At 43.8% G+C, this 27,705-nt stretch overlaps 1 protein-coding gene and 2 long non-coding RNA genes across 9 annotated transcripts in view; 2 read left to right on the top strand and 1 right to left on the bottom strand.

Annotated features, from left to right (window-relative positions):
• The window catches only part of LOC105464348 (transcription factor 20), a 188,489-nt gene that overhangs the window by 14,317 nt on the left and 146,467 nt on the right, over positions 1–27,705 (bottom strand). For all 6 annotated transcript variants that reach the window (XM_011712163.2, XM_071080664.1, XM_071080663.1 and 3 more), the window contains one exon: positions 4,396–4,489. In XM_011712163.2, the coding sequence (XP_011710465.1) occupies positions 4,396–4,489 (94 nt within the window). The remainder of the gene's footprint in view (positions 1–4,395; positions 4,490–27,705) is intronic.
• Positions 4,713–27,519, top strand: LOC139358745 (uncharacterized). 2 transcript variants are annotated; one of them, XR_011614188.1, is made up of 3 exons: positions 4,713–4,906; positions 10,143–10,291; positions 27,390–27,519. It is a non-coding gene; the product is annotated as an uncharacterized lncRNA (long non-coding RNA). The 2 variants fall into 2 exon arrangements; XR_011614187.1 differs by having other exon boundaries at positions 4,713–4,896.
• LOC139358746 (uncharacterized) lies at positions 13,232–14,404 on the top strand. Its single transcript, XR_011614189.1, has 3 exons — positions 13,232–13,295; positions 13,677–13,787; positions 14,289–14,404. It is a non-coding gene; the product is annotated as an uncharacterized lncRNA (long non-coding RNA).

The raw sequence follows: 27,705 nt of genomic DNA on the forward strand, positions 1-27,705 counted from the left end.
AGAAGACTGTGTGGAATTATACAAGCATCCATCCCCACAGAGCAGTGCATAACTCTGGGTCACTGTGACTTGGGTCATCAAAAAGACCACAATGACCAAGACATGGTCATCTCGTGAAACCTCTGGTCCCAGCTCTCCACATGAAGGAGCAAAGTGCACAGCAGCAGAGGCGGCAAAGCCAGAGGCCGACAACTTTAGCCTCACTCCTCCCAACCCAGAACCCTGTCTCGCTGGACACTTGGCTACCAACTTCTGTTAAATAGAGATGCTACCAGCTTAACTAGGCAGGCTACCAAGATGGGCCCCAAAACAGAAAATGACAGATACCATTTACTCACAAGCCCTCAGCTAATAAAGAAAAAAGAAAAAAAAAAAAAGCCATTTTCTTCAACTAGAAACAGAAAACTTTGTATTACTGGTCTCCCTTTCCTAGCCACTAGTCAACAGGGAATAAAACACAATATTCTGATGTAACTAGGGGTCATGAAAATGAGAAAAGGCAACTGGTTGGCTCTTTTAAAAACTTTTTTTATTTGAACAGACCTGTTCTTGCTATGTTATCCAGGCTGAACTTGAACTCCTGGCCTCAAGCGATTCTCTAGCCTTGGCCTCCCGAGTAGCTGAGATTACAGGTGTGAACAACCATAACTAGTTAACTGGTTAGCTCTTTGTTTTTGGAGATGGAGTCTCACTCTGTTGCCAGGCTGGAGTGCAGTGGCGCGATCTCAGCTCACTGCAACCTCTCCGCCTCCCAGGTTCAAGCAATTTCCCTGCCTCAGCCTCCCAAGTAGCTGGGACTACAGGCATGCGCCACCACACCCAGCTAATTTTTCATATTTTAGTAGTGACAGGGTTTCACCATGTTGGCCAGGCTGGTCTCGATCTCCTGACCTCGTGATCCGCCCACCTCGGCCTCCCAAAGTGTTGGCATTACAGGCGTGAGCCACTGTTCACATGTATGTGTGAATACACACTTTTATAAGAATCTAACTGGCATCAGTGTTATCTTCTCTACCTCTCTTGTTCTTTTTAACTGTTTCTCCTACAGAAGCTTGAGAGAAAAGAGGGAAGGAAAAGGTAAGGGCAAGGAGATGGATGTGAAAGGAAGGGAGACATGCTTAAACAAAAGTCAGGAGCTGCAAGTAATTGCTGCACTGGAAGGAAGGGTGGGCAGGATGAATTCTGAGACCTGATCCAAGTCTGTTGGCCCTGCTCTATGTGTGTTATGCCTCATGCCTGTTCCCATTATGCAGTCAGCCATGCCCTCTTCCCCTTCCATCAAATTCAAATCAAACCCCACCTCCTATGGACAGCGTGGCTGCCTCCGTGGACAGCCCTGCTTCTCTCCTGGGGAAGCACAGAGAAGGGGTATGCAGATGACAAGCACCGTGCTACTTGCAGCCTTCTCTCGTCACTTTTCCTCAAACGTGACCATAGGCATTATGGGGGCTGCCTGGGTGATGGTCTTAGACACATCTAATGCTCAAGAAGTAACTAGAGGACATTATGTCAACTGAAATAAGCCAGGCACAGAAAGTTAAAAGCTGCATGTTCTTGCTCACATGGAAATTTAAAAAGCTGACCTTATGGAAGTATTAAAAAGTAGAACAGAGGATACTAGAGGCTAGGAAAGGGAATGGAAGGGATAAGTAGAGATTTGTTAAAGAATACAAAATTACATCTAGATGAGAGAAATAAGTTCTAGTATTCTGTATCACTGTAGGATGACCACAGTTAACAACAATATATTGTATAGTTCCAAATGACCAGAAGATACCACATGTTCCCAACACAGACATGATATTTGAGATGATGGATATGCTAATTACCTAGGTCTGATCATTATATATATATTGAAACATTACTGAGCACCCCATATCTACAATTAATGTCCATTAAAAAAGTAAAAAAGGCTGGGCGCGGTGGCTCACATCTGTAATCCCAGCACTTTGGGAGGCTGAGGCAGGTGGATCACCTGAGGTCAGGAGTTTGAAACCAGCCTGGCCAACATGGCAAAACCCTGTCTCTACTAAAAATACAAAAATTAGCCAGGCATGGTGACACACGCCTGTAGTCCCAGCTACTCAGGAGGCTGAGGCAGGAGAATCACTTGAATCTGGGAGGCAGAGGTTGCAGTGGGCTGAGATCATGCCACTGCACTCTAGCCTGGGCAACAAGAGCGAAACTTCATCTAAAAAAAAAAGCAAAAAACTTAATAAACTTGAAATTAACACTCACCCTGCCACCAAAAAAGTAACTGGGGAAAACATCCACTAAAGGGACTAAAAGTCTAGGGTAAGAAAGGTGATTTTCCCAGGTTACTGAAGCTCTAAGTCAAAACTCAAGTCTTCTGCATCACTCACTGGATGGCACTTCTTTAACAAAATGTTTCCCTTCTTTCAACAGTTAACACATTGCAAAACATCCCCCTATCATCTCAACAAACAAAATACAACACTCTTTGTAATACTGTGATTTAGAGTAAGAAATACATATTTTAGTCTTCATCCCTGATTCCTGGCACAGACCTCCTAAAACCCATGTAAATTCCTGAGCAATTAGGGGTGCTAGGAGCATCTTTTCTTCTAATATTTGGTTTTTGATCCTGGTTCCTGACATGGAGCTCCTAACCCCTTGGAATTTCCTGGATAGGAGCACCTTTTGTTCTAATGAGGCAACTCTTGGTGGCTCCTGGATGGGGGCTGGGCACCAGAGAGACTAAGCTGTGATTAGCAGCTTGGAACTTTCAGCTCTACCCACCCCACTCCAGGAAGCAGAGAGGGGGTGAAGACTGAGTTAATAATTGATTATGCTTACATGATGAAGCCTCCAAAAAATCCATGAACTACTGGATTCAGAGAGCTTCTGGATTGCTGAGTATATGAAGGTACCTCGGGGGTGGTGCCCCTGGAGAGAGCATGGACACTCCATGCCCCTTCCCACATATTTGGCCCTATGTTTCTTTCATCTGACTGTTCATCTGCATCCTTTATAATGAGTAAACACAAGTGAAGTGTTTCTGTTAATTCTGTAAGCCATGTTAAACATTAATCAAACCCAATGAAGGGGTCTTGGAAAACCTAGTTTAAAGCTGATCATTCAGAAACACAGGTCAGGTCATAACATAGGGCTTGAGGTCGGCATTTGAAGTGGGGAGCAGTCTTGTGGGACTGAGCCCTTAACCTCTATGGGCTGCACTAACTCTGCTTGGTATCAGAACTGAGCTAAACTGTAGGACACCCAGTTGATGTTCAATGGTGAATTGCCTATATGATGCTATCAAGAAAGAAAAGTAAAAAGACAACTCAGAGAATGGAAGAAAATATTTGCAAACCACATATGCAGAATTACAAAATCTTTTTTTTTTTTTTTGAGACGGAGCCTTGCTTTGTTGCCCAGGCTGGAGTGCAGTGGTGCGATTCCGCAACCTCTGCCTCCTGGGTTCAAGCGATTTTCCTGCCTCAGCCTCCCGAGTAGCTGGGACTACAGGTGTACACCACCATACCTGGCTAATTTTTGTATTTTTAGTAGAGATGGGGTTTCACAATGTTGACCAGGCTGGTCTTGAACTCCTGACCTCATGATCCACCTGCCTCAGCCTCCCAAAGTGTTGGGATTACAGGTATGCGCCACTGTGCCCGGCCTACAAATAATTCTTAAAACTTGACATTAAAAAAATAATCCAATTTTACAATGGGCAAAGGATGTGAATAGCTACTTCTCCAAAGATGATGCACAAATGACCAATAAGCACATGAAAAAATGCTCAACATCATTAGCCATCAAGGAAATACAAATAAAAACCACAATCAAATAACATTTCATACCCACTGGGCTGGCTACAATTAAAAAAAAAAAAAAACACAAAAAACACACACACACATGAAGTCAAGTGTCAGGGAGGAGCTGGAGAAAGAAGAACCCTCATGCACTGCCGGTGAGAATGTAAAACGGGGCAGCCACTTTGGAAAACAGTCTGACAATTCCTTAAAAGGTTAAACAGAGTTACCACATGATCCAGCAATTCCACTCCCAGGTATACATCCAAGAGAACTGAAAACATGTTCACACAAATGCTTGCATGTGAATGTTCTACAGCAGCATTATTCATAATAGTCAAAAAGTGGAAGTAACCCAAATACACAGCAAAGTCCACAGAGATAGAAAGGATTGGGTCCAACAGAGGTTAAAGGAAAAAAAAAAAATCATAAAAATTTTAAAAAGAAAACAGAATAGTGGTTGCCAGGGACTGGAGAGAGGGGAAGGGAGGTAAGTGCTACTAATGGGTAGGAATTTTTTTATGAAGTGACAAACAAACAAAAGAAACAGAGAGAATCAAACTGTACGTCCTAACCCTTTGGACGTTCTGGACACGGGTCTGTGGTCTTCTCTTACCTGCATCAACGGCACACGGGTAATGGTATCGGAAGGAGCAGCCTTTGTTGTAGCAGCCCAAGGTGGCGCCTGCCTCCTGGCAGTGGGAACATTTCTGAAAGGAAGGAAAAGTCAGGCATGTCAGTATCCCAGATTTGGCCCTCTCCTCCAGGCCTTCCCTGGTCCCCATCTGTTAGACCTCAGCATGTGTCTCTGTGGTTAGAGGAGTCTGTGGTGGCAGGATGGGCTGGTCAATTTCTAAACGCCACTCACTGACCACACCATGGGAAGGGATCCAGCAATAATGTTTTAGGCCAAGCCTCACAAATGTTCTCAAATCAACAACACAGCAGGATGAGATAAGCAATCCATGTCATAAAGGACATGCCAGAGTGGGGTTCCCAGCCCTGCCTCTGGTGCCCCCGCCATCCACCCACCCAAACACTCTGCCAGGCATTTCCTTGCTGCAATTGTGAACGGTCTGCAGATCTTCCCTGTTTACTTCTGCTGTGAAAATCTGGGGTAAGAGAGGGTAAGGTAGTAGAGTTATATATAAACCTTTTAGAATTAGAAGCGGAATTTGGTTTCTAGTTCTTGTATTTGTAAGATTTTATTTTTATTTTTGATCTACTTACCCCAAATGCCCAATACAAGTGTATTTCCCTTTTCAGAAAATATGGGCTCCTGTGTGCAAATGGTATTTTTATACATGAATCTTATTTTAAATGCACCAGAAAACCTGCCATGAATTTCTGGCTAAGTGAGACATTATTTTGTAATTGAGACACTCCTCCTTATATGGTCAGGTTCTCTTAAAGTGGGGCACATCTCTGTCAGCCCTGTGATGTGGCTGCTGTGAGCGCTCATCCTGTCAGGGTAAGAAATTTATCCCATCAGCAAATCAGCAACAAACATATTCATAAAACTCAACCACATGTGACCCTACTAAAGATGCTGGCTCTTCAGGCAGCAGAGGCACACAACCAGCAAGACTAGCTGGAAGAGACAGAAACTTGTTCCTGCTTCTATGAAAAATAAAAGTGTTCCCTAAGCAATTACACTGAGCTGGCTCAGGTCCCCGACACAAATACTGATGGGAAACGAAACTAACGCCAGCAACAGCAAAGCCCAAGTGCTCCCCATGCTCAGATTGAATGATCTCATCCAGCCCTCTGCACTACTCCACCTGGCAGGCACTCCTAATGCTTTACATGAAACTCTTGAGACACCAGAGGCAAAATAACTTGTTCCAGGTCAGAGCTGAGATTCTGGATGACCATCTCTGGCATCCTCAAGAGACAAAAGAGATAGGAAAAAGGGCTGGAAGAGATTAGTCCTTCAAAAGCTTTGCCCTGCTCTCAGAAGACCAAGGTCCTTCTGGGTGCCGATAATCAGTAAATGTTTCTCATGTGCCCTCGCACCCTTGTTAAGAGAAAAAAGATCATTTGGTCCGGAGTAAACCAAGGACAAGTTAACAGCATTTCTGGTAGCCCTAGACTCTGTCTACCTTTGTCAGTGCCACAGAGCATCTCAGAATCAAAAGGACTCACTATCAACTTGAGGGAAGGAAGTGTGGGTAGTCCATCAGTGGCCAACCTGCAGCCATGTCTGCTGCCACTTTCTTTTTTTGAGATGGAGTCTTGCTTTGTTGCCCAGGCTGGAGTGCAGTGGTGCAATCTTGGCTCCCTTCAACCTCTGCCTCCTGGTTTCAAGCGATTCTCCTGCCTCAGGCCTCCTGAGGAGTTGGGATTACAGGCATGTGCTACCACGCCCGGCTAATTTTTGTATTTTTAGTAGAGATGGGGTTTTGCATGTTGGCCAAGCTGGTCTCAAACTCCTGACCTCAAGTGAGCCACCACCACCGGCCTCCTGCTGCCACTTTCTTACTCAAGGAGCCCAAAGATATGGCCCTCCCTACCCCGGGGAATGAATCACAGTGAGTGGTGGCCATTTAGGAATGGGTATAATCAAGCATTTCTGGTAGGAAAGTCTGCAGGAAAAAGGGCTTCTGAAAACATTTTGCACTCCCACCACCTTTTTTTTTATATTTTGAGACAATGTCTTGCTCTGTCACCCAGGCTGGAGTGCAGTGGCACAATCATGGCTCACTGCAGCCTCTACCTCCTGGGCTCAGATGATTCTCCCACCTCAGCCTCCGAGTAGCTGAGACTACAGGGTGTGTGCTACTACATCCAGCTAGTTTTTAAAAAAAAGTTTTTGTAGAGATGGGGTCTCACTATGTTGCCTAGGCTGTTCTTGAACTCCTGGGTTCAAGCAATTCTCCCATCTCAGTGTCCAAAAGTGCTAGTATGAAAGTTTCACCCTCTCAAAAAGAGACAACAGGGAGGAACAGGGAATTTTCTGCTCAGCCACTGTGAGGGCTAGACGGTGGGATCTGTGGCAGCCACAGTATCACCATAAGGGGACAGCCCTGAAGACAAAGCCAGTCTGCTGAGGACAGAAGAGTGGCAAGATGGAGAGACCTGGACCTACCATGACACTGTCAAGCACTAAATCACCCAAACCCAAGACCAAGCCACCTCTAGCCTTGTTACAGGAAACCTGGGGGCTGTAGAAGGGTTAAGTATGCATGCTCTGGAACCTAAATAACTGCCTGGTAAGTGGCTCCACTTTCTAGTTCTGCCTTCTTGGCCAAATTCCTAACCTTTGTTCCTCAATCTACAGATGTGGGACTAATAATGGCACTCACCTCACAGAAATGTCGTAAGGGTTAAATGAATTAATTCAGGCTTAAAATGGTGGCTGGGTCAAAAGTGCTAAGTAAATGTGACCCAAGATGACCATGTGTCAGACACATGCTAGATAATCTACAAAGACCACCTCATGAAAAGCAACCACACAGCAGGCCTTGTCACCATCCCAGTTTACAAGAGGAAAGAGAAGACATGGAGCTTAGATCTGAACAATGTCCATTTGCTTCCTAATTCAACCCCACAACCTGGCAAGCATTGCGCGAACTGCACGATGATTAATTTACAACATTGCATCCAAAGGGGAAAGACCCTCAGGGTATGTTAGGGACTCAGAGAAAGATCCTTAAAGACAGTTTAGTTCAGTGGTTTTTGAAGTGTGGTCCTTTGGAACAGCAGCATCAGCAACACTCAGGGACTTGTCAGAAATGCAGTTTTGTTTTTTGGATTATTTTTGAGAGTGTCTCGTTCTGTCGCCCAGGCTGGAGCGCAGTGGCACAACCTTGGCTCACTGCAACCTCCAACTCCCATGTTCAAGCGATTCTTGTGCCTCAGTTTCCCAAGTAGCTGGGATTACAGGCATGAACCACCACACCTGGCAAATTTTTGTAATTTCACTAGAGACAGGGTTTCAACATGTTGGCCAGGCTGGTCTTGAACCTCTTGCCTCAAGTGATCCACCTGCCTTGGCCTCGCAAAGTGCTGGGATTACAGGCATGAGCCACCACACCTGGCAGAAATGCATACTTTTGAGCCCCACCTAAATCCGTGTTGTGAGAAGTCCTCCAGGCTATTCTGATGCACAATGCAGTTTGAGGACCACTGGTCTAATTCAACTCCCCAACTTTTCAGATGCGGAAAAAAGAAACCCAGAGAGATACAATAACAGACTGAGCTAGGATTACTGGTTTCCTGAGAGCCATTTAGTGTTCTGTCTCCTATAGAGCAATCAGATCTTGGGATACGGTAGGTAGAATCCTGAGAACCTGTGATCTTATATACAAAATGAACTTTGCGGATGAGATTAAGGACCTTGAGATGGGAAGAATATGCTAGGTTATATGCTAGGTGGGCCAATCTAATCACACAGGTCCATAAAAGCAAATGACTCCCCCCAGAGGGAGTTAAAGTTGTCAGCTTCAGGGAGATCTGATGATTTGGCAGCGGGGTCATAGGTGCAATGCTGCTGGCCTTGAAGATGGGAGAAGGGGCAGGGATTTCCCAAGACTCACCACAACCTCTACCTCCCGGGTTCAAGCGATTCTCCTGCCTCAGCCTCCCAAGTAGCTGTTATTGCAAGCACCCACCACCACGCCCAGCTACTCTTTGTATTTTTAGTAGAGATGGGGTTTCAACATGTTGGCCAGGCTAGTCTTGAACTCCTGACCTCAGGTGATCTGCCCCCACCTCAGCCTCCCAAAGTGCTGGGATTACAGGCATCAGCCACCGCGCCTGGCCTTAGGTTCTTTAATGCAACAGACTTCTCCCTCATGAAAACACCTACAAGGCCGGGCGCGGTGGCTCAAGCCTGTAATCCCAGCACTTTGGGAGGCCGAGACGGGTGGATCACGAGGTCAGGAGATCGAGACCATCCTGGCTAACCCGGTGAAACCCCGTCTCTACTAAAAAATACAAAAACACTAGCTGGGCGAGGTGGCGGGCGCCTGTAGTCCCAGCTGCTCGGGAGGCTGAGGCAGGAGAATGGCGTGAACCCGGGAGGCGGAGCTTGCAGTGAGCTGAGATCCGGCCACAGCACTCCAGCCCGGGCGACAGAGCGAGACTCCGTCTCAAAAAAAAAAAAAAAAAAAAAAAAAAAAAAAAAAAAAAAAAGAAAAGAAAACACCTACAACTTCAGTAGGCAAATTCTGACATCAGGAGATCAATAAAGAAGGAACTCTGGGTCTATCTTCAACATCTGTTTTTCTTGTTGAAGAAACAGAGGCCAAAACAAAGTGACCTGCTAAAGATCACATAGTAAGTAAGAGAACTTAGAACTTCACCCCTTTTTCTTCTGAACCCCAAGTTCAACTTTCTTCATACCATACCGTGATGCCTGTTAGCCCCCTTCATTCACTCAACCATCCAACATTTGAAAAGTACTCTCTAGGTGCCAGGTGCCAAAGGTAGAATATAAATACTTATCTATAGTGTCTTCCATGTGTAAGGTTTTCCCTTCTACCCAAAAATCAATACCCAGGCTAGTACAATTTCTAATTAAATTTTTATTCTATACTTTTTACCTGAAGTAGCTATTTGCATTATCATCCTCCTATGCTACAAATAATATATTAAAGTCACTGCATAGCTAAATATCCTTTGTTTTTGACCACAATGTTACTACATTCACTCCAAGCAGAGGCAAGTCCATACTGCCCCCCAGGCAGAATAAGACACACTGGGGGCTCCAGGCATGATTTCTAAATTAAGACACATTTTAAAAATAAGGAATGGCCCAAACTTCAAAATTTTTAATAGTAAATTTTTTATTATGGAAGGGAATAAAAACTATTTGTAAAGAACTCTGACAAGAACCTTACATTTTTTGATACTCTAAACTTGGGAATAAATTATAAAAGGCATTATTAGTTTTGGGGCATGTTTAAACAGAAAGTGGCCCAGATACAGAGCTTGAACCTTTCACTAGCCTTTGGCATTGTCTCAGAGGTAGGGCTTGCTGACTTGAGGTGGCAAACTGCAAGGACTGAATCAACTAGAGTTGCTTAATCCTCATCTGAGGGAAGCTTCACGGGAGACTTCTATGCAAGCCTGATGCCTGCTCATTCACAGAAAGGCTCTTTCTTATGAGATATAACAGCAACCTGAATAATCACCCTGTTTAATTAGCATCTCAGAGCAGCCTCAGAACGCCAAAGCAACTGGGTCATAGTAGTATTACAGCACATTGATGACGATTGGTTTTGTAGATTACTCTTCCACTACTGTGCCTCAGATGGCTCTTATCCAGCATGGCACACACTTCTGCTCATGCTCACAGTATTTACTTACTCATGTTTGTCCACCTCCCTTAAACTGTGAGACTTGTTCTTGCACCCCCAGGGACTGGCACACCACAGGCACTGTAAATGTGGGCTGATGGAATGAATGCAATGTCTGACAAACTTGAGAGCCTGAAGACAAACTAATGAGGATACTCTTCAATGAGTTACAAAACTGATGCTGGTGGAGCTTGGAGAATGTGGAACAAGGTATGTGTTCATTTTTGGCCACCAGCAAGTTTTTTGTCCTCTCAATTATGCCTCCTACATCTAGGATGAAAGCCTCTGCCATCCCAGCTATCAATGCCAACTACGTGGCAGCTAGACGGGCTACATACAAGGAGCTACCCTTCAAGGCCCTGTGAGCATTTCTTTGATGCAACTCTGCATCCTATCAAGCTTCTTAAAGAGTACTTCGAAGTGTCAGCCAAAGCAATATGTACATAGCCCTAGGTGTTTCGGTCCTTACTTCCTTACAGCTAGACAATCTCCTTATGCTTCTTCATGAAAAGCTCGTAAGACAGGCTGGAGCACCTTTAACTTGCCATTTACACAAAGACTCAGGGAATGGGCTCTGGCACCAGCCTCTGGGACGGCACCACAGCCCAGTACCACCAAGGCAACCTCAGAGGGACAGAGAGTTGGCCAGTTCTTCTCAGGTCCATTTACTCCATGCTACTCAAGGTATGGTGCATGGATTTAGAAGCTGCACTTATGTCCCACAGTTGCTCCAGCCAAAGTGCCAGTTTCAGAAACTGAATCCATTATGTCAGTATGAAACATCAGCCAGCCATTCACTGGCTGATGGCTAATTGTGTGTACTTAAGACAAAAGTCCCAGGCTTGACTAGCTTTTTAGAATAAATGTGGTTGGTCTAACGTGCATACTGTTCAGGTATGACACAGCACAGGGCTACTGGAGGAAAAAACTGAGGGTGTCAGCACATGTGTGAAAGCCAAAAGTCACCAGGTCAATTTTATCACCTGTAAAATGTGGATAACAGAATTTGCTTTGCCTTCTGCATAAAGTTGCTGTGTAAAATAACCATAGAAGTGTTTTATAAACTAGAAAGTTATGTAATTATTAGAACTTTTAAACAAAAATTATATAAAACATATTCATCTCTAAGTGTCATACTTTGGCAATTACTGATATCAAACAGATATAATACAAAGTACAGTCTATTAAATTAAGACAAACAGTTAAAATTTTTTGTTAAGTAATTTTTCTCCTACAACCTGCCTTAAACAAGCAGACCCTGCATGGGTCTGGACACCTGCTGCTAGTCGTTTTTTTGGTAAGTCTAGCTGTTGTATGTTTCAGTAACGTTTCATCTCTGAGGGTGCAGAAGGTCAGTTCTTGGCCAAGTCTCTGGACACTTCACTTCTTAGCTACTATTTACTATTACTTTCATTATATCTCCCCTCTCAATTCTCCTATCCTGGACCAATACAAATTAATAACTATTTTTAAAGCCTTCTAAAGCATTTTGCATTGGAAGAATAGATGTTAAATAAATGAGGACTAATATGACACACAACTGCATACAAATTAAACTCTAGCAGGATTTCAAAACCATTGAAAACTGCCCCAAAATGGTATATTGAGCACAACCAGAATGAGAAAAACTGCCTCACAAGCTTGCCTGTTGTACTCTACAGACACTGCCCTCTGTTATGTGGAGAGCAGACCTGGGCACCAATGACTCCTTTGCTGCCTTCATCAGAGTCACCTGCCAGGTGCTCCTAGCCATACTTCTCACAACCTATCCCCATTCACATTAGAGTAACTCTAGAATAATCTGCTGTGGCTGATTCTGGACCCTCTGCTGCCATGTGGATCTTAGGTCCAACAGATGGTACTACTCCTTCAACACACTTAGAGGCTAAGAGTTCACCTTCTCTGCCTCCTGGGACCCAGTCATCTGCTTCCCACCAATACAAGCAGATGAAAACACTCAAACAAACTTTCTTTAATCTGATCATCTTTCAGGCATAATTTGAAATAAAATTATACATTTAGATCACCATTCTCCACCCATAAAAGCCCCAATCAAAATGTGGCTCTGCTACAGATCCTGACAAGTATTTGTTTCTTTGGGAAAGCCTTTCAAGTCACATTATAAACCTGTAATAAATGTCTCTGTGGCTGAGTGGAGGTTGTGTGGTACCTGGCCCCAGAAGTGGTGCAAAATGCACAGAGAGCATGACCAAGGTCCAAATCTCTTGAGTGTGGCCATTTTGGCAGCATCTCCCAGCTACATCCTTGGATTCTGTTTCGATCCACAAAGCCCATTCCCTTTCCCTTCTGATGTCTTTGTGCGCATAAGGTGGGACCGGCCTATCTGCAGTTTATAGTAAAGTTATGTTTTCCATCAAGTTAGAAGGGTTGGGATTAAGGACTTTTTTCCTTAAGAATGTCCTTCTTTGTCTTTCTGTATTTCATCTACCAAACAGAGGATGTCAGAAATTAGCCACAATCCTGAGCAGATGAAGAACATATTCAGAATACACACAGCTTTATACAACAGACTTGTTCATTTTTACACTGAGCAAACAAATAATGAAAAGTTAGTAGGTCCAAGATGCAGGTGGGGAAGGAGGTCTTTTCTCCAGAAGATTCTGTCACATACACCTCTTTTTATGCCATTGTTGCTTTAAAAAATCCAGATTGTCACCTGTGAGCTGTGTTATGAAGAAGGGACCTCTGCAGTAACGTGAAGGTAACCCTTGGCTAATGAAGTTGTAAAAACACCAGACTGGTGCTTCTTCAAAATCATAAAGTGTAAATTATTCTACTGAATGTGAAGAAGGCAGTTTGACTTCCTAACGAGCTGTTCTCTGGGACTTTTAATTTGCCTTACTAATGTGTCAATCCTGATTCCACAGCATAAAACTGCAATGTACAGAAAGTAGAAACATGGGTTGGATGAAAATTAATAAGAACTTGATCAGGCTGGACTTTCCCCCTGACGTGCAGGTTTCTCTAAAGGTTGTAAGACACTGTGTGATCAAGGTGCCTTTTATTCTCAGTGCTCTTTTCTTTGATATTTAAGTTCCTTTATGAGTTGATGGTATCGACTTCAGAAGTATAATAATCTTTTCTTTTTATTCATTCTACAAATTTTTATTGCATGCCTGTGTGCAGGGGCTGAAATGGGGAGCCAAAGTTCACCAAGTGTCTACCCTCCAGGAGCTCACAGAATGATGTGGGGGTAAAGCAAAATTTAAACAGTGATGTAAATAATACTTCAGAGCATAGAGAGGTAATGTCACCAACCTAGTTAAGGAGGTCAGGAAAGCATTCTTGACAGAGCGTAGCTTGACCTGAGTCATCAAGAGTGAGTAAGAGCTACCTGCGGGGGAAGGGGAACAAACTGCTTTGTGGAGGGAGAAGCAGGCAGGGTATAGGGAACTGACACAGTGGAGCACAACTCTGAGGGGGTGGGCAGCTGATGTGCAGGAACCCGGGGCCAACAATGGCCGTTGCTGGGTTAGAGATGATATAGAAGAGTTTGGGTACTGGTGGTGGAAATGCATACAAGAGGCTGCATAGACACTCTGGAGGTAAAACTGACAGGACTTGATGCTGACAGATGGCCAGGGGTCTGTGAGATGTGTTGCAGTGAGCCCGCATGTGTGGCAGTGTAAATCGGCACAGTGGACAGGGAGCCCTCTGGATGCCAGCACAGCAGGATTCTGATGAGGTGAGCACACACATGGCACCTGCTCTAAATGCTACTTTCTCCTAGAAAGATTCCATTTACAGAAGAGAATGTTTTGGACTAAGAGCAAAATCTCAACTGGTCAGGAATGGGTTTAATTCCAAATATTTTATGGGTAACTACGAGAAACCTTTTATAGAACACAGGCTATCTTTCTGCTTTAGTAAATAGCTCAGGATTTTGAGTAAACTGATTGTTTTCCATTGCCTTAGAGTTATGATTCTGTATTAAGAATATTCTTATAAGACATGAGGAAGAGACTAGGCTTTATCAAAGTGATCCCAGGACAGAGACTAAAACTTGCTTTTTAAAATAAATCCCTGCTAGCAAGCTTTTCTCCATATCACTTTACTTCTCCTAAAGTAGAGGACAACAACAACAAATCCAGTCAAAGAAAGTGGTCCAGTTAGTTTAACTGACAATTCCTCTATGTGCCTTCCTTAATTCAGATATTCCTTATCAGAAATCTTTCTTGATTTTTAGCTCAAATTTAGGCAGTCTAAAAACAAAGACATGAAATAAGGAAAAGAGAGAAAGCTGGGGTGGAGAGGAAGTTCTCGGAGTTTTTTGCTGGAACGGAGCTGTCCACTGAAGCTACTGATCTGGAAGAGCAGCAGGGCTAAAAGAAACTAATACTTTGGCCCTATCTCTCACTGGTACAGGAGCCTAGGCAAGTTAATTTAAGTCTCAATTTCCTCAACAGTACATTGGGGATAATACCTAGTTGGGAAAAAAGGACCGGGTAGGGGTATCTTCTGCTATTTAAAGACATTGATCAGGGCAAAAGAACCTGAACAGGGCCAGGTCTAAGGTGGCCCATGTCTGTTATCCCAGCACTTTGGGAGGTTGAGGTGGGAGGATTGCCTGAGGCCAGGAGTTCAAGATTAGCCTGGGCAACAAAGCAAGGCCCTGTCTCTACAAAAAATAAAATTAAATTTGCTGGGTGTGTTGGTGCTCGCCTGTAGTCCCAGCTATTCAGGAGGTTGAGGCAGGAGGATTGCTCAAGCCCATGAGGTCAAGGCTGCAGCCAACTATGATCACACCACTGCATTCCAGCCTGGATGACAGGGCAAGACCTTGACTGACACACACATACACCCTGCACATACTTCCCAGGAAGTGCCAATACTGATCCCTAGTCATTTTCTGTTACTCTCTATTCCCATGTGGAGTGGATGGTCCCTTGAAACTACAAAGGCCCTCTAGGCTTGTCTGCAAGGCTATGGGCAGCATCACAGACATCCAGGAGTTAATGCTAACAATCTACTACTGCTGATTAAACCAAACCCAGCTATGCTGCCACACATAGGTGTTCCTTTTGTCTATTTGGAGTGTATTTTACAGGTCAGGCACAGTATTTAACCACTTATTCCCCACCCTCAGCTATCTGTTTTAGTATGTACACTTTATTGATGATAATGTTAAAGTAACACATAAAAATATGGCAGGTGCTACTAATTATTTCTACCAAGGTGCCCACAAAAAAGAAAGTTCATAATTATCACACATGGTATGAACTTCAACTGCAGATATGGTAGGCAGATATCAGCCACTTGCTGTAGGTTTTTAATGTTCTACAACACCGTAACTCTAATTATCCTGGGTTTACAGCTTTCAGGTTCTGCATTAATAAATTTACGGAGGCAAAACAAAGGAGGAACAAAACACAATTTCCCAAATAAAATACATCCATTTGCCTCAATTTAAGTTAAATCCAATCTTTGTCCCCCTTCTGGAAAATTAAAGCATTACTCAAGAAGGCTTGGTTTAGTAATTTTTCTCTTGCACAAGATGTATACGTAGTTTGTTATAATGTTAACACGAAGTCTTGTAACTCAGAAGGCCAACGCAGGTGTCACTAATGATGTTTCTTTGTGCTAACCAAACTTGCCTTTTTTTCTGAAACACAGTTTGCATTTTATTATTATTTCTGAGACGGAGTCTCACGCTGTCGCCCAGGCTGGAGTTCAGTGATGAGATCTTGGCTCACCAAAACCTCTGCCTCCTGGGTTCAAGTGATTCTCCTGCCTTAGCCTCTCAAGTAGCTGGATTACAGGCACCCACCACCACGTCCAGCTAATTTTTGTATTTTCAGTAGAGACAGGGTTTTGCCATATTGGCTAGGCTGGTCTCGAACTCCTGACCTCAGGTGATCCACCCTCCTCGGCCTTCCAAAGTGCTAGGATTACAGGCATGAGCCATCACACCCAGCCTGCATTTTATCTTATCTACAGTTATATACACTCCACTAAAATAATCCTAATCAGAAGTTTCTTTTATAGCCCCAAAAGAAAACTGCAACTGTGTTGAAAACCTTATACATTTTGTCTAACGAGTTTTTCCATATTAAAAGGAGCTTGTGCCCTTTAAGAAGTTAGAAAGGAAGGGCACAGAGTGCTAGAGTCCAGGACTAGGTATAAGCCATTAATTAGCACTTTTCCTCTGAATAAAAGCAGAGAACCTGAGAAAAGGCTGAACCCAGCAGGAGTAGGAGCCCTGCAGCAGCCCTGTGACAAAGAGAAGAGAAGAGCTTTTTCTCAAGTACAGGGAGAGAAATGCTTACAGACATAGTTTAAAACACTGAAATTGAAGTTGCACAAGATCTTGCACTAGCGTATTTTTATTTTACCCTTTGCTCAGTGGATTAGCTTATTAAAGAGAAATGATTCCATTTTGTGTTTTCTGAATCTAAGAAGGCATCTTTTTAAAGAAATTACACTCCAGGGAAGTGACTCTTGATGTAAGCTGCTTCTCTCCATGGCTCATCCTACCCAGGAGTTGGGTCTGTGCTTCCAGAAAGCCAATTACTGGAAGCTGCTTATTCACAAGGCACCCATACTGAAATGTTTACAGTTTCAGCAGCAGAAACGACAAACCTGCTGCTACAATAGGACTCCCTTAACAAGATTTCAAATCTGTGAAGATCATACTGAAACGGAAATCTCCAAAGCTGTTCCAAACACTTGGCTCTGGAGGTCTTTCTCATTTACTCCTCTCTTCCTTCTTGCATTCGTACTACCTTCCTCTTTTCGCATCCAGAGCCACTGCCATCTCACCAACGCTCTCACCTGTCCATCTTTTCAGACAGGTTGACGTATTGTCAGGCAAAGCCACCCTATTCCTGGAACTGGCAAGTTTTTCAAAGGCAGGGGCAGCCTGACAGGAGAAACACTGGAGGCACTTAGTCTCAGATACTCAGGAAATAACAGAGTCCCAGCAGAAAGGAACGTTCAAAAACGAGGATATCTTGATATACTGAAGCTACTGCCAATGAAACAACCATAGGATCACTGGTCCTCAAATCCTAAGCCAGCCCCTGCCACCTCTCAGCCAAGCTTCAGTGTGGTCATTTAATTTGGCAATAACATGAGACTAGCCTCACATCTCATTTCATGTCACTCCCACAGGTCATGCTCAATCCAGGGCCTTTTCTTCCTGGAAACCTACCGGAAGGAAAAACTACGTCCACACTAGAATGGAAACTTTGGCACCCAAATCTGTGACTAGCTTATGAACCCTGAGTTTTCAGAGTTGATTTCTGCATTTCTCAAAGTGTAACTCTGCCACCAGCACCAGCATGGTCCCAAGCTTGAGTTAAAAAAACAGACTGAGGACACTGTCCCAAAAGAGACTGAATGGGAAGCATCCCAGGTGTTTTTATCCTCAAGAAAGTTTTAGAACTATTGGTTCAATTCATCTTCATAGATGCGGAAACTTTCTTCTACATTTCCGTTTCAGAAGATTCCTACCAGATTAGGAAGATATTCCGCAAGAGTACAATCTTCACTTCAACAGAAAAGGGCGGGGGGGGGGGGGGGGGAAGGAAACTCCAAGAGTCTCCATGAAGAAAATAGAGATCTGGAAGTAATATAACCAAGTTTAGAAATCCTGCATAATTCCTCAATACGTCTCCTCCTCCACCTTCACTTTTTTTTTTTTTTTTTTTTTTTTGAGACAGGGTCTCACTCTGTCCCTCATTCATCGAGCCAAAGAGTTTGAGGTTGCAGTGAGCTTTGATTGTGCCACTGTACTCATAGTGGAGCAATCAGAGCTCACTGCAACCTCAAATTCTTGGGCTAGAGGAATCCTCTTGCTTCTATTTCCTTAGTAGCTGAGACCACAGGTACATACCACTGCACTTGGCTAATTTATTTTTTGTAGAGACAGCATCTCACTTTGTTGCTCAAGCAGGTCTCAAACTCCTGGGCTTAGGCAATCCTCCCACCTCAGCCTCCTAAAGTGATGGGATTACAGGTGTGAGCCACCATGCCAAGCCCCAAGATTTAAGTGTCTATTAATTGTTAGGACAGATTTCATTTATCTAACAACTTGACAAGGCAGTCCATTACTAACCCCATTTTACAGGTTAAGAAATTGGGCTGAGGGACTAAGTGATGTTTATAGTTTCCCAAGAAGCCAACTCCTACAGACATTTGGATGAAGGATAAAATATGACCTACAAGATTCTATAATTATGACTCATTGCCAACAAGGACCATCTGGTAAATTCAAGAGCCTCTGTGCTCTCCTTCGGGCCTTGTCTCTGGGCAGCGTGGTGGTCATATAATAAATGGTGGTTCCATCACATGACTTTCATTTCAAGAGTGAGATTAGAGAGCAGCAACAAATAGAGGATGGCACTAGCCAGATTATTGAAATTGTCTGAACATATACCAATGACTAAGGGATTTCAGAGTTCCCAAGTCAAATTAAGGAGCTAAAGGCAACAACTGGGTGTTTGCTGGTGGTCTCAGAGCTCCTTGAGGGTCCACGGGAAAAGTGAGTCTTTATGTGGCTGGATCATTTCCTGGGGTTCTCTAGAGCTAATTTGGAAGATCTTAAACAGATAATCTTCTGGAGCTGAGCAACAAGATTTTGTTGGCCTATTCACCCTAAATGGAACTTTTTTCCAAAGGCGGGAAGGGACGAGGTAGGTCTGAGAGAACAGAATGCTGGGTCAGCAAATCAGTGAGATTCCATTGTTGGGAGATGATTTGCTTTAATGAAGAAGGGTTTCTGCGGCACTGCTAAAAGCCTTGCCCTGCCAGGAGGTGAAGCTAAAACATCAGTAGTTGATACAGATACCTATCAACAACCACGGCTGCCTTGCACAACGATCCTCAGGTCTCTACCAGGGATGCTTAACACTTATCGCTGTCCTGATGTACCCTAGTGAAGGAACAAGTCGTCACCTAGCCCACAGTGAGAGGGCTAAATACTAATGACTCTGTTTCTGCCTGGGAGAGTGTGGGGTGGCGGGGGTAGGAGTAGGTGGTGTTACTGAGAAAGCCAGGTAAAATGGCTGTTCAGTGCAGAGAACTAACAGAGTGCTCTTGGTGGACTGTGAGTTTCACAGGGCATAGTGCAGGCGATTGGCAAAGCAACAGGGTGTGGTTCTTGACATGGGCCTATCTATTTCCCCTGCCACTCATGCTTCAAACCCCTCAAGTCACTCCAGTAGTGGTAGGTCTGAGTGCCACATGGGGAGGGCAGGCCTCTGAGGCCTTACTGATTCAACCTTCCCTTTGGCCGAGTTAGGCATAGCTTCTCCACACTTACACAGACCTCAGGGTATCCAGAGACCATGCCTCCCAGCACTTATGCAAGTGCTCACTGAACATACCGTGGGGCTGCTTTTACCTGCAAAAAACTATCCATTGGAAATTCCTTCATTCTGAAATGGTCATACTGCACTTGAATGTCTAGGAGGCATCTCAGACATAACATGAACAAAATACAACTCCTGAATCCCACCAAACCTGTTCTCTTGGGAGACCTTGGAGGAAGAACAGGTTTGGTGGGGATTCAGGAGTTGTGTTTTTCAACATTCAGGTGGCACTACATTCACCCAGTGGCAAATCACGTTTTTGTCCCCAGAGACATACACTGAAACTCATGAACAACAAAGCCTCATACAGATGCCCTCTATAATGAAGGCAGAACCTGTTCCTGGCATATTGTGCCTTACAAAGAACACAAGGGCAAGAAATTAAGAATATTGACGGTCATCCATCTCTCAGCCATTCATATTGTTCCCCAAAACTATAAAGTAGCATACAGAAAAACAAGTCAGTCTCACTATCAAAACACACTTTTAACAACTCCTTAATTTTTTATACGTAGATTAAAATTCTGACCAGCATATTCACAAATTATTTCCAATATTATGTACTTTTTTTTTTTTTGAGATGGAATTTCGCTCTTGTCACCCAGGCTGGAGTGCAATGGCGCAATCTCAGCTCACTGCAACCTCCACCTTCCAGTTCAAGTGGATTCTCCTGCCTCAGCCTCCTGAGTAGTTGAGCTAACTTTTGTATTTTTAGTAGAGATGGAGTTTCCCCACATTGGTCAGGCTAGTCTCAAACTCCTGACCTCAGCCTGCCTCTGCCTCCCAAAGTGCTGGGATTACAGGTAGGAGCCACCGCGCCCAGCCCAATATTACATACTTTTAAACATACATATTTAAATGGCATCCAAAGGCCCACCTCTTCCCACTGGAGGTTACATTGCTCCTATGTGTCTCTTAAATAACCTATCAGTCACAAATTTACGCTGTACTGATCACCCCCATGCCAGGCACTAGGGTGGGCTCTGGGGCCAACTTAACTCTTGGGGGGAACCTATCTGGTGAAGAAGACAATCAGGTAAGCTGGTAGTCACACCAAGAGCAGCTCCAGCTTAGCTGAGCATTTGCGTAAGTGCTGGGAGGCATAGGCTCTGAATACTGTTGAGTCTGTGTAACCTGCAAAGGGAAGGCTGAGTCAGTAAGGTCTCAGAAGTCTGTCCTACCCTCAGTGAGGAGGCACTCGGACCTGCCACTATTGGAGTGACTTGGGGGATCTGACCCATGGGTGCTAAGTGGTGTAACAGGTAAAATGGGAGTGCTGCTGGCAGCACTTGCTGCCTAGGGGATGAGGTGACAGGTGAGCTGGTTTTAAATCCACGTGCTTTTCACAAATAGTAGATTAAAATGCTCACAGGCCTGCTCTCTGAAGAGAAGGGAGACACAAAGTCTTCCGTTAGCAAACAAATACATTTCATTTTTGCGGAGTTGCCCTTTTAAAGCACTAGTATATTTTTATTACTTCAATAAAGAACCCTACCTAGAAACAAGCAAACAGAATTTGGCAACTATCCTATCACTTATCCTAATGAATTACACTATTATCCTAGCAACCAGCTTTGTATGAAAAAACAAGAATAACTTTCAAGCAAACCAGAGGCCTTCACCTGACATCTGTCTGAACTAAGATTTAAGGTTCACAATCACAGCTTTCGAAGTCTGAAACCACATGGCACCCCCAGGGAGCCAGCCACAATGAACAGGCCTGAGACTTGTTAGATGAATATACATTTTACTAGAAACTTCCACTAGCTGCTCCATGAAACATGTAACAGAGATGAAATGCCTCCACAGTTGAACAATGTCAGGGCACCCAGGTTCCACTGGTGGTGCTAGTCCATCAGAAGGGAGTAGCACCACTTCAGATTTGAGTTCTGTTGGAAATTTGTTATTTTGTTGACTTTGGTATTGTTTATCTGCCTGTGTAGCAGTTCTTCAAATCTATTTTAATAAGGCATGTTAACTGACAGCAGTATGCTGCCAACATCTTCAAATTAAGTGACAGCTCTTAAGTGCATACAACCAAAATCACTCCACTATTACCAGGTTTACGTGGACAGCATCAGATAGGGCTGAATTTTTCTCTTCAGTTTAATTTCCACCAGTAAGTTTAGAGACAGGAGTGTATCTTTACGAAACCAACACATGAGGACACAATTCTAAGGCTGATGCTAGCTCATAATATTTGCTTCCTTTAAAACAACAACAACTCAAAAGCTTCCAAGAGTATTTTAGTATCCACCAAGGAGGCTACCTGATTTCCAGCAAAGTTAGTTTTATCCCTTACAGTCCTCTACCATCATTTAATTTACAGATGAGAAACTTTTTAAGAGCTCTACGAATTTAGGGGCACCCCTGAAGAAAAGAGTTCCATACATCTGAATTTTCCAGAGAAGTGATTCAGGCTATGGGAAATAGGTACAGAAAAACAACAAATTGAGAATAAATAATAAAATTCCAGGCCGGGCGCAGTGGCTCATGCCTGTAATCCGAGCACTTTGGGAGGCCAAGGTGGGCAGATCACGAGGTCAGGAGGTCGAGACCATCCTGGCTAACATGGAGAAACCCCGTCTCTACTAAAAATACAAAAAATCAGCTGGGCGTGGTGGCGGGCACCTGTAGTCCCAGCTACTCGGGAGGCTGAGGCAGGAGAATGGCATGAACCTGGGAAGCAGAGCTTGCAGTGAGCCAAGATAGTGCCACTGCAGTCCAGCCTGGGTGAAAGGGTGAGACTCCGTCTCAAAAAAAAAAAAAAAAAAAATCCAAAGTAACAATTAATAGACATTAAACACAAAATTAACATGGAACAACATTAATATCACTAATAAATGAAAAGAAACTAAAAGTTTAAAAAGAAGGTCCAATGTCACTGAGGTGGCAGTAAACAAGGGCTCACCTGTCCTCATGGATGCTCATGCCTTGGTATGACCCTTTGTTGGTTAAACCACAAGACAATGCCTATCAAAAACCGTAACAATGTTGGCCCTTTTTGACCTAGCAGTTCAATAGCTATAAATTTTTTCTATAAATCGAAAAATAAAAATGCTTATTGCTCCATACAAAGTAGTAAATTAACTGGAAACCACCTCCATAAGAGTGCGATACTTGGATAAATCACATCATACTAACATTAAATTAGGACAAAAAAACCCAGATTAGTATGAAAATTAAAATTACAAAATAAAGTTAAAAAAGCAACACAGACTTGTATCTACACTGTGATGATGGAGACTCACAAGGTTTGAATCCTGGGCAAATTCCTCTCTAGACCTCAAATCTCACCTGGAGTGTGATGAGACCCATCAGAAAGGGTTGGTTTGAGGTCTAAATGTGATAATTCATGTATAGTGCTTAGAAAGCATTCAGTACATGTTAGCAGTCATTATAGCCGTTCCTGGTATCCATGGAGGACTGGTTCCAGGACCTCTGCCAATACCAAACTCCATGGATGCCCAAGTCGCTTATATAAAATAGCACAGTATTTGTATATAAGCTAAGCACATCCTTCTGTATACTTTAAGCTATCTCTAGATTACGTATGATATCCAATATGATGTAACTAATACTATGCAAAGTTGTTTATACTTTCTCATCTAGAAAATAATGACAAGAAGAAAAAAGTCTGTATATATTCAGGACAAATGGAATTTTTCCCTCCATTTTTTTTTTTTTTTTTTTTTTTTGAGACAGAGTCTTGCTTTGTTGCCCAAGCTGGAGTGCAGTGGTGTGATCTCGGCTCACTGCAAGCTCTGCCTTCCGGGTTCACACCATTCTCCTGACTCAGTCTCCTGAGTAGCTGAGACTACAAGCACCTGCCACCACGCTCGGCTAATTTTTTTTTGTTTTTTTTTTTTTTTTTTTTTTTTTTTTGAGACGGAGTCTGGCTCTGTCACCCAGGCTGGAGTGCAGTGGCGCGATCTCGGCTCACTGCAAGCTCCGCCTCCCGGGTTTACGCCATTCTCCTGCCTCAGCCTCCCGAGTAGCTGGGACTACAGGCGCCCGCCACCTCGCCCGGCTAGTTTTTTGTATTTTTTAGTAGAGACGGGGTTTCACCGTGTTAGCCAGGATGGTCTCGATCTCCTGACCTCGTGATCCGCCCGTCTCAGCCTCCCAAAGTGCTGGGATTACAGGCTTGAGCCACCGCGCCCGGCCTTTTTTTGTATTTTTAGTAGAGACGGGGTCTCACCGTGTTAGCCAGGATGGTTCTTTTTGTTTGAGATGGAGTCTTGCTCTGTCACCCAGGCTGGAGTGCAGTGGTGCAATCTTGGCTCACTGCAACCTCCGCCTCCCGAGTTTCAAGCCATTCTTCTACCTCAGCCTCCCTAGTAGCTGGAATTACAGGCGTGCAGCACCACCACATCCAGCTAACTTTTGTATATTTAGTAGAGACGGGGTTTCACCATGTTGGCCAGGCTGGTCTTGAACTCCTGACTTCAGATGATCCACCCACCTTGGCCTTCCAAGTTTCTGGGATTACAGGCATGAGACACTGTGGCCCGCCCCCTCCAATTATTTTCAATCTGCTGTTGATTGAATCCAAGAACGCAGAACCCATGAATATGGGAAGCTGACTGTATTATACTATTGTATCTAGTGAAATAATCAGCACATGGACAAAGTCTAGAAAAGAGGCAGATATGTTGGGTTATCAGGATTATGGCATTCTTTTACTAACAGTTCCATTAGTTTTACAATAATAATAATGTTATCTTTATGTAAATAATACATAAATTTTCATGACTCAGGAGTACAACTGGGAACCTTGACCAGCACGGATGGTGCCAGCACCTCATCTAAACGCTGCGGCCAGTTTATCTTTTCTTCTGCCTTTTCCCATGTTTCCTGCCGCTTCCTATGGGTAGAGCAACGATTCCCACTTCAGAGCCCATTTCGCTATAAAGTGCTAGCACTTGGCCTAGTCTCAGTTCAGTGCATAAAGGCACTGAGGCTGCATTCTGAAACTGAGGCAACAGGGTGCACTGCACAACAGAGAGGTCTTCTTCAGGCCCATAAAAATGTTTGATATGTGCTCTTTCTCAGTTAAACATAGTCTTGGTTTTCACCACATTGTCAGTATCTTGGGAAAATTATTTTAAAAGCCTAAACAGGCCAAGTGTGGTGGCTCAGGCCTGTAATCCCAACACTTTGGGAGGCCAAGGCAGGTGGATCACCTGAGGTCAGGAGTTCGAGACCAGACTGGCAAACATGGCAAAACCCCATCTCTAAAAAAAAAAAAAAAGAAAAAGAAAAAGAAAAAAATTAGCCAGATGCAGAGGCAGGAGAATTGCTTGACCCTGGGAGGCAGAGGTTGCAGTGGGATTACACCACTGCACTCCAGACTGTGCAAACAGAGTGAGACTCTGTCCAAAAAAAAAAAAGCCCAAACAGCAAGCTATCCTTTCTGTTTCCCCTTCCAATTGCATTTTAGGAATAATTATAATGATAGCTTAAATTTTTTTGACATCTTTTTGGGATTCTCTTTTTTTTTTTTTTTTTTTAATAAACATAACACAGACCTCATGATTTCCTATTTTTCTCTCCACTTTCAATTTGGACTTAAAAATTTACCAGTTTACATCTATTTGAAAGGCTAAATAAAAAGCAAGCAGCTCTTATTTAAAACGCTGTATTAGAATCTAGTGTTGACTGATCTAAACATTAGGCTGAACTGCCTTCATATCTAATATTTTCTTGTCTAGTACATATTAAATGCAAACCTAAATTTCTTTTCTTCAACCCTTCTTTCTGTTATTGGTATGTTGATGACCCCTCACCCCACCCACTGACTTGCTGGAGCTAGAAACCTCAACTTCATCCTTGACCTCTGCCTCACTTTCCCAAACCTGCTACATCTAGTCAGTGTTTAAAATCTATCAACTTTAGCTGGGTGTGGTGGCTCACGCCTATAATCCCAGCACTTTGGGAGGCAGGTGGATCACTTGAGGTCAGGAGTTCGAGGCCAGCCTGGCCAACATGGTCAAACCCCATCTCTACTAAAATTACAAAAGTTAGCCGGGCGTGGTGGCGCATGCTTGTAACCCCAGCTACTTGGGAGGCTGAGGCGGGAGGATGGTTTGAAACTGGGGGGTGGAGGTTGCAGTGAGCTGAGATCGTGCCATTGCATTCCAGCCTGGGTGACAGAGCAAGACTCCATCTCAAAAACAAACAAACAAACAAAAACTATCAACTTTGAATCCCAAAAATGTTTCTCAGATCCATCCAATCCTTCTGACTCCCATTTCTACTACATACTCAGTCCTTACCAGCTCTTGCACAAATTAATCCCACAGCCTCTCGAATGACCTGTCTGCTTCTGATCTGTCCCTACTTATTTCCTGAGTTTCCTTTATAAAACACAAACCTGTACATGTGATTTACACGCTTAGAAATCACTAGAGGTTTGGCACTGCCCGTAAATTAAAGGTTAAATCCCTCAAATACAATAGAGCACTGATATGGTTTGGATCTGTCTTCACCAAATCTCGTGTTGAATTGTAGTACCCAGTGCTGGAGGTAGGGCCTGGTGGGAGGTGGATGGATCATGTGGGTGCTGTTCCTGTGAGACAGAGTTCTCACAAGACCTGGTTGTTTAAAAGTGTGCAGCACCTTCCACCTCACTCTGTCTTGCTCCTGGCTCCTTCCATGCAAGAAGCCTGCTCCCCCTTTGCCTCTGACCATGACTGTAAGTTTCCTGGGGCCTCTCCAGAAGCTGAGCAGATGCTGGCATCATGATTCCTATACAGCTTCCAGAACTGTGAGCCAATTCAACCTCTTTTCTTTATATATTACCCAGTCTCAGGGCATTTCTTTTTTTTTTTTTTTTTCTTTTTTTTTTTTTTTGAGATGGAGTCTCGCTCTGTGCCCCAGGCTGGAGTGCGGTGGCGCAATCTCGGCTCACTGCAAGCTCCGCCCCCCGGGTTCACGCCATTCTCCTGCCTCAGCCTCCCAAGTAGCTGGGAATACAGGCGCCCGCCACCACGCCCGGCTAGTTTTCTGTATTTTTTTAGTAGAGACGGTGTTTCACGGTGTTAGCCAGGATGGTCTCGATCTCCTGACCTTGTGATCCACCCACCTCGGCCTCCCAAAGTGCTGGGATTACAGGCTTGAGCCACTGCGCCTAGCCTCAGGCATTTCTTTATAGCAATGCAATAACGGACCAATACAAGCCCTTTGGAGTTCACATATTCTCCCTATATTCACTGTTTTGGGGGAGGAAGTGGAGTGCTATAGGGAAGTATTTGTCCTGAACCATTCTGTGAGTACACCACACAAACTCGGAATTCTTAATTATCTGGGGCCTTACTTTTAGTGCTGACATGTTAAAAAGTTTACTTAAAAAACCAACTTTAGACCAGGCGCGGTGGCTCATGCCTGTAATCCCACCACTTTAGGAGGCTAAGGCAGACAGATCAGTTGAGGTCAGGAGTTCGAGATCAGCCTGGCCAACATGGTGAAACCCTGTCTCTACTAAAAATACAAAAATTAGCTGGGCATGGTGGCAGGCGCCTGTAATTTCAGCTACTCAGGAGGCTGAGGCAGGAGAATTGCTTGAACCTGGGAGGCGCAGGTTGCAGTGAGCCGAGATCACGCCATTGCACTCCAGCCTGGGTGACAGAGCAAGACTCAGTCTCAAAAAACAAAACAAACCAAAAACAAAAACCCAATTTTACTACCAGGTAGACTCGTTTGGCTTTAGATAATCACTATCAAAACTTTGCCATTTCACTAAAATATTAATGCTTTTACTTAACATGCAAGGTAGATTTTATTCCCTCCCTTTTGCCTTCTCTCTCTCTCGAGAGAATTCCTGAGTGTGTTCGTGTTGGCTGATGCTATTTCATAAGACATAATATTAATACTGCACCTGAAATACCTCACCCCCTGCCACCACCCTTCCCCCCGCAGCAAACTTGAGTTTCCAACAAGAGTAAAAAGGAGAAAATGTTTATATTTCCACACAGGACAACTTTCAAAGAGATTAAGTTCTGAACACCCCTGGAAAGATTAGCTAGCTGCACTATGATGGAACTACAACATGAGCTCCAGAGTACTGAGTGAGCTTGCTAACAGGAACACATCTTTACTAAGACAACAATGAGGGAGGACACCATCTGAGGGTGGACACCAGTCTGCAGTTTGCATTTCCTCTGAAACCACCTAACTGTTGAAATGTGCCAAACACTGCTCTAAGCACTTTCCAAAGAGTAACACATTTAATCCTCCTAACATTCTCGTTTACTGTAGGTACTGTTAGATTTCATACTTTGTATGATGAGG

Source organism: Macaca nemestrina, chromosome 15 (assembly GCF_043159975.1).
Source record: "Macaca nemestrina isolate mMacNem1 chromosome 15, mMacNem.hap1, whole genome shotgun sequence".
Classification (NCBI taxonomy): Eukaryota; Metazoa; Chordata; class Mammalia; order Primates; family Cercopithecidae; genus Macaca; species Macaca nemestrina.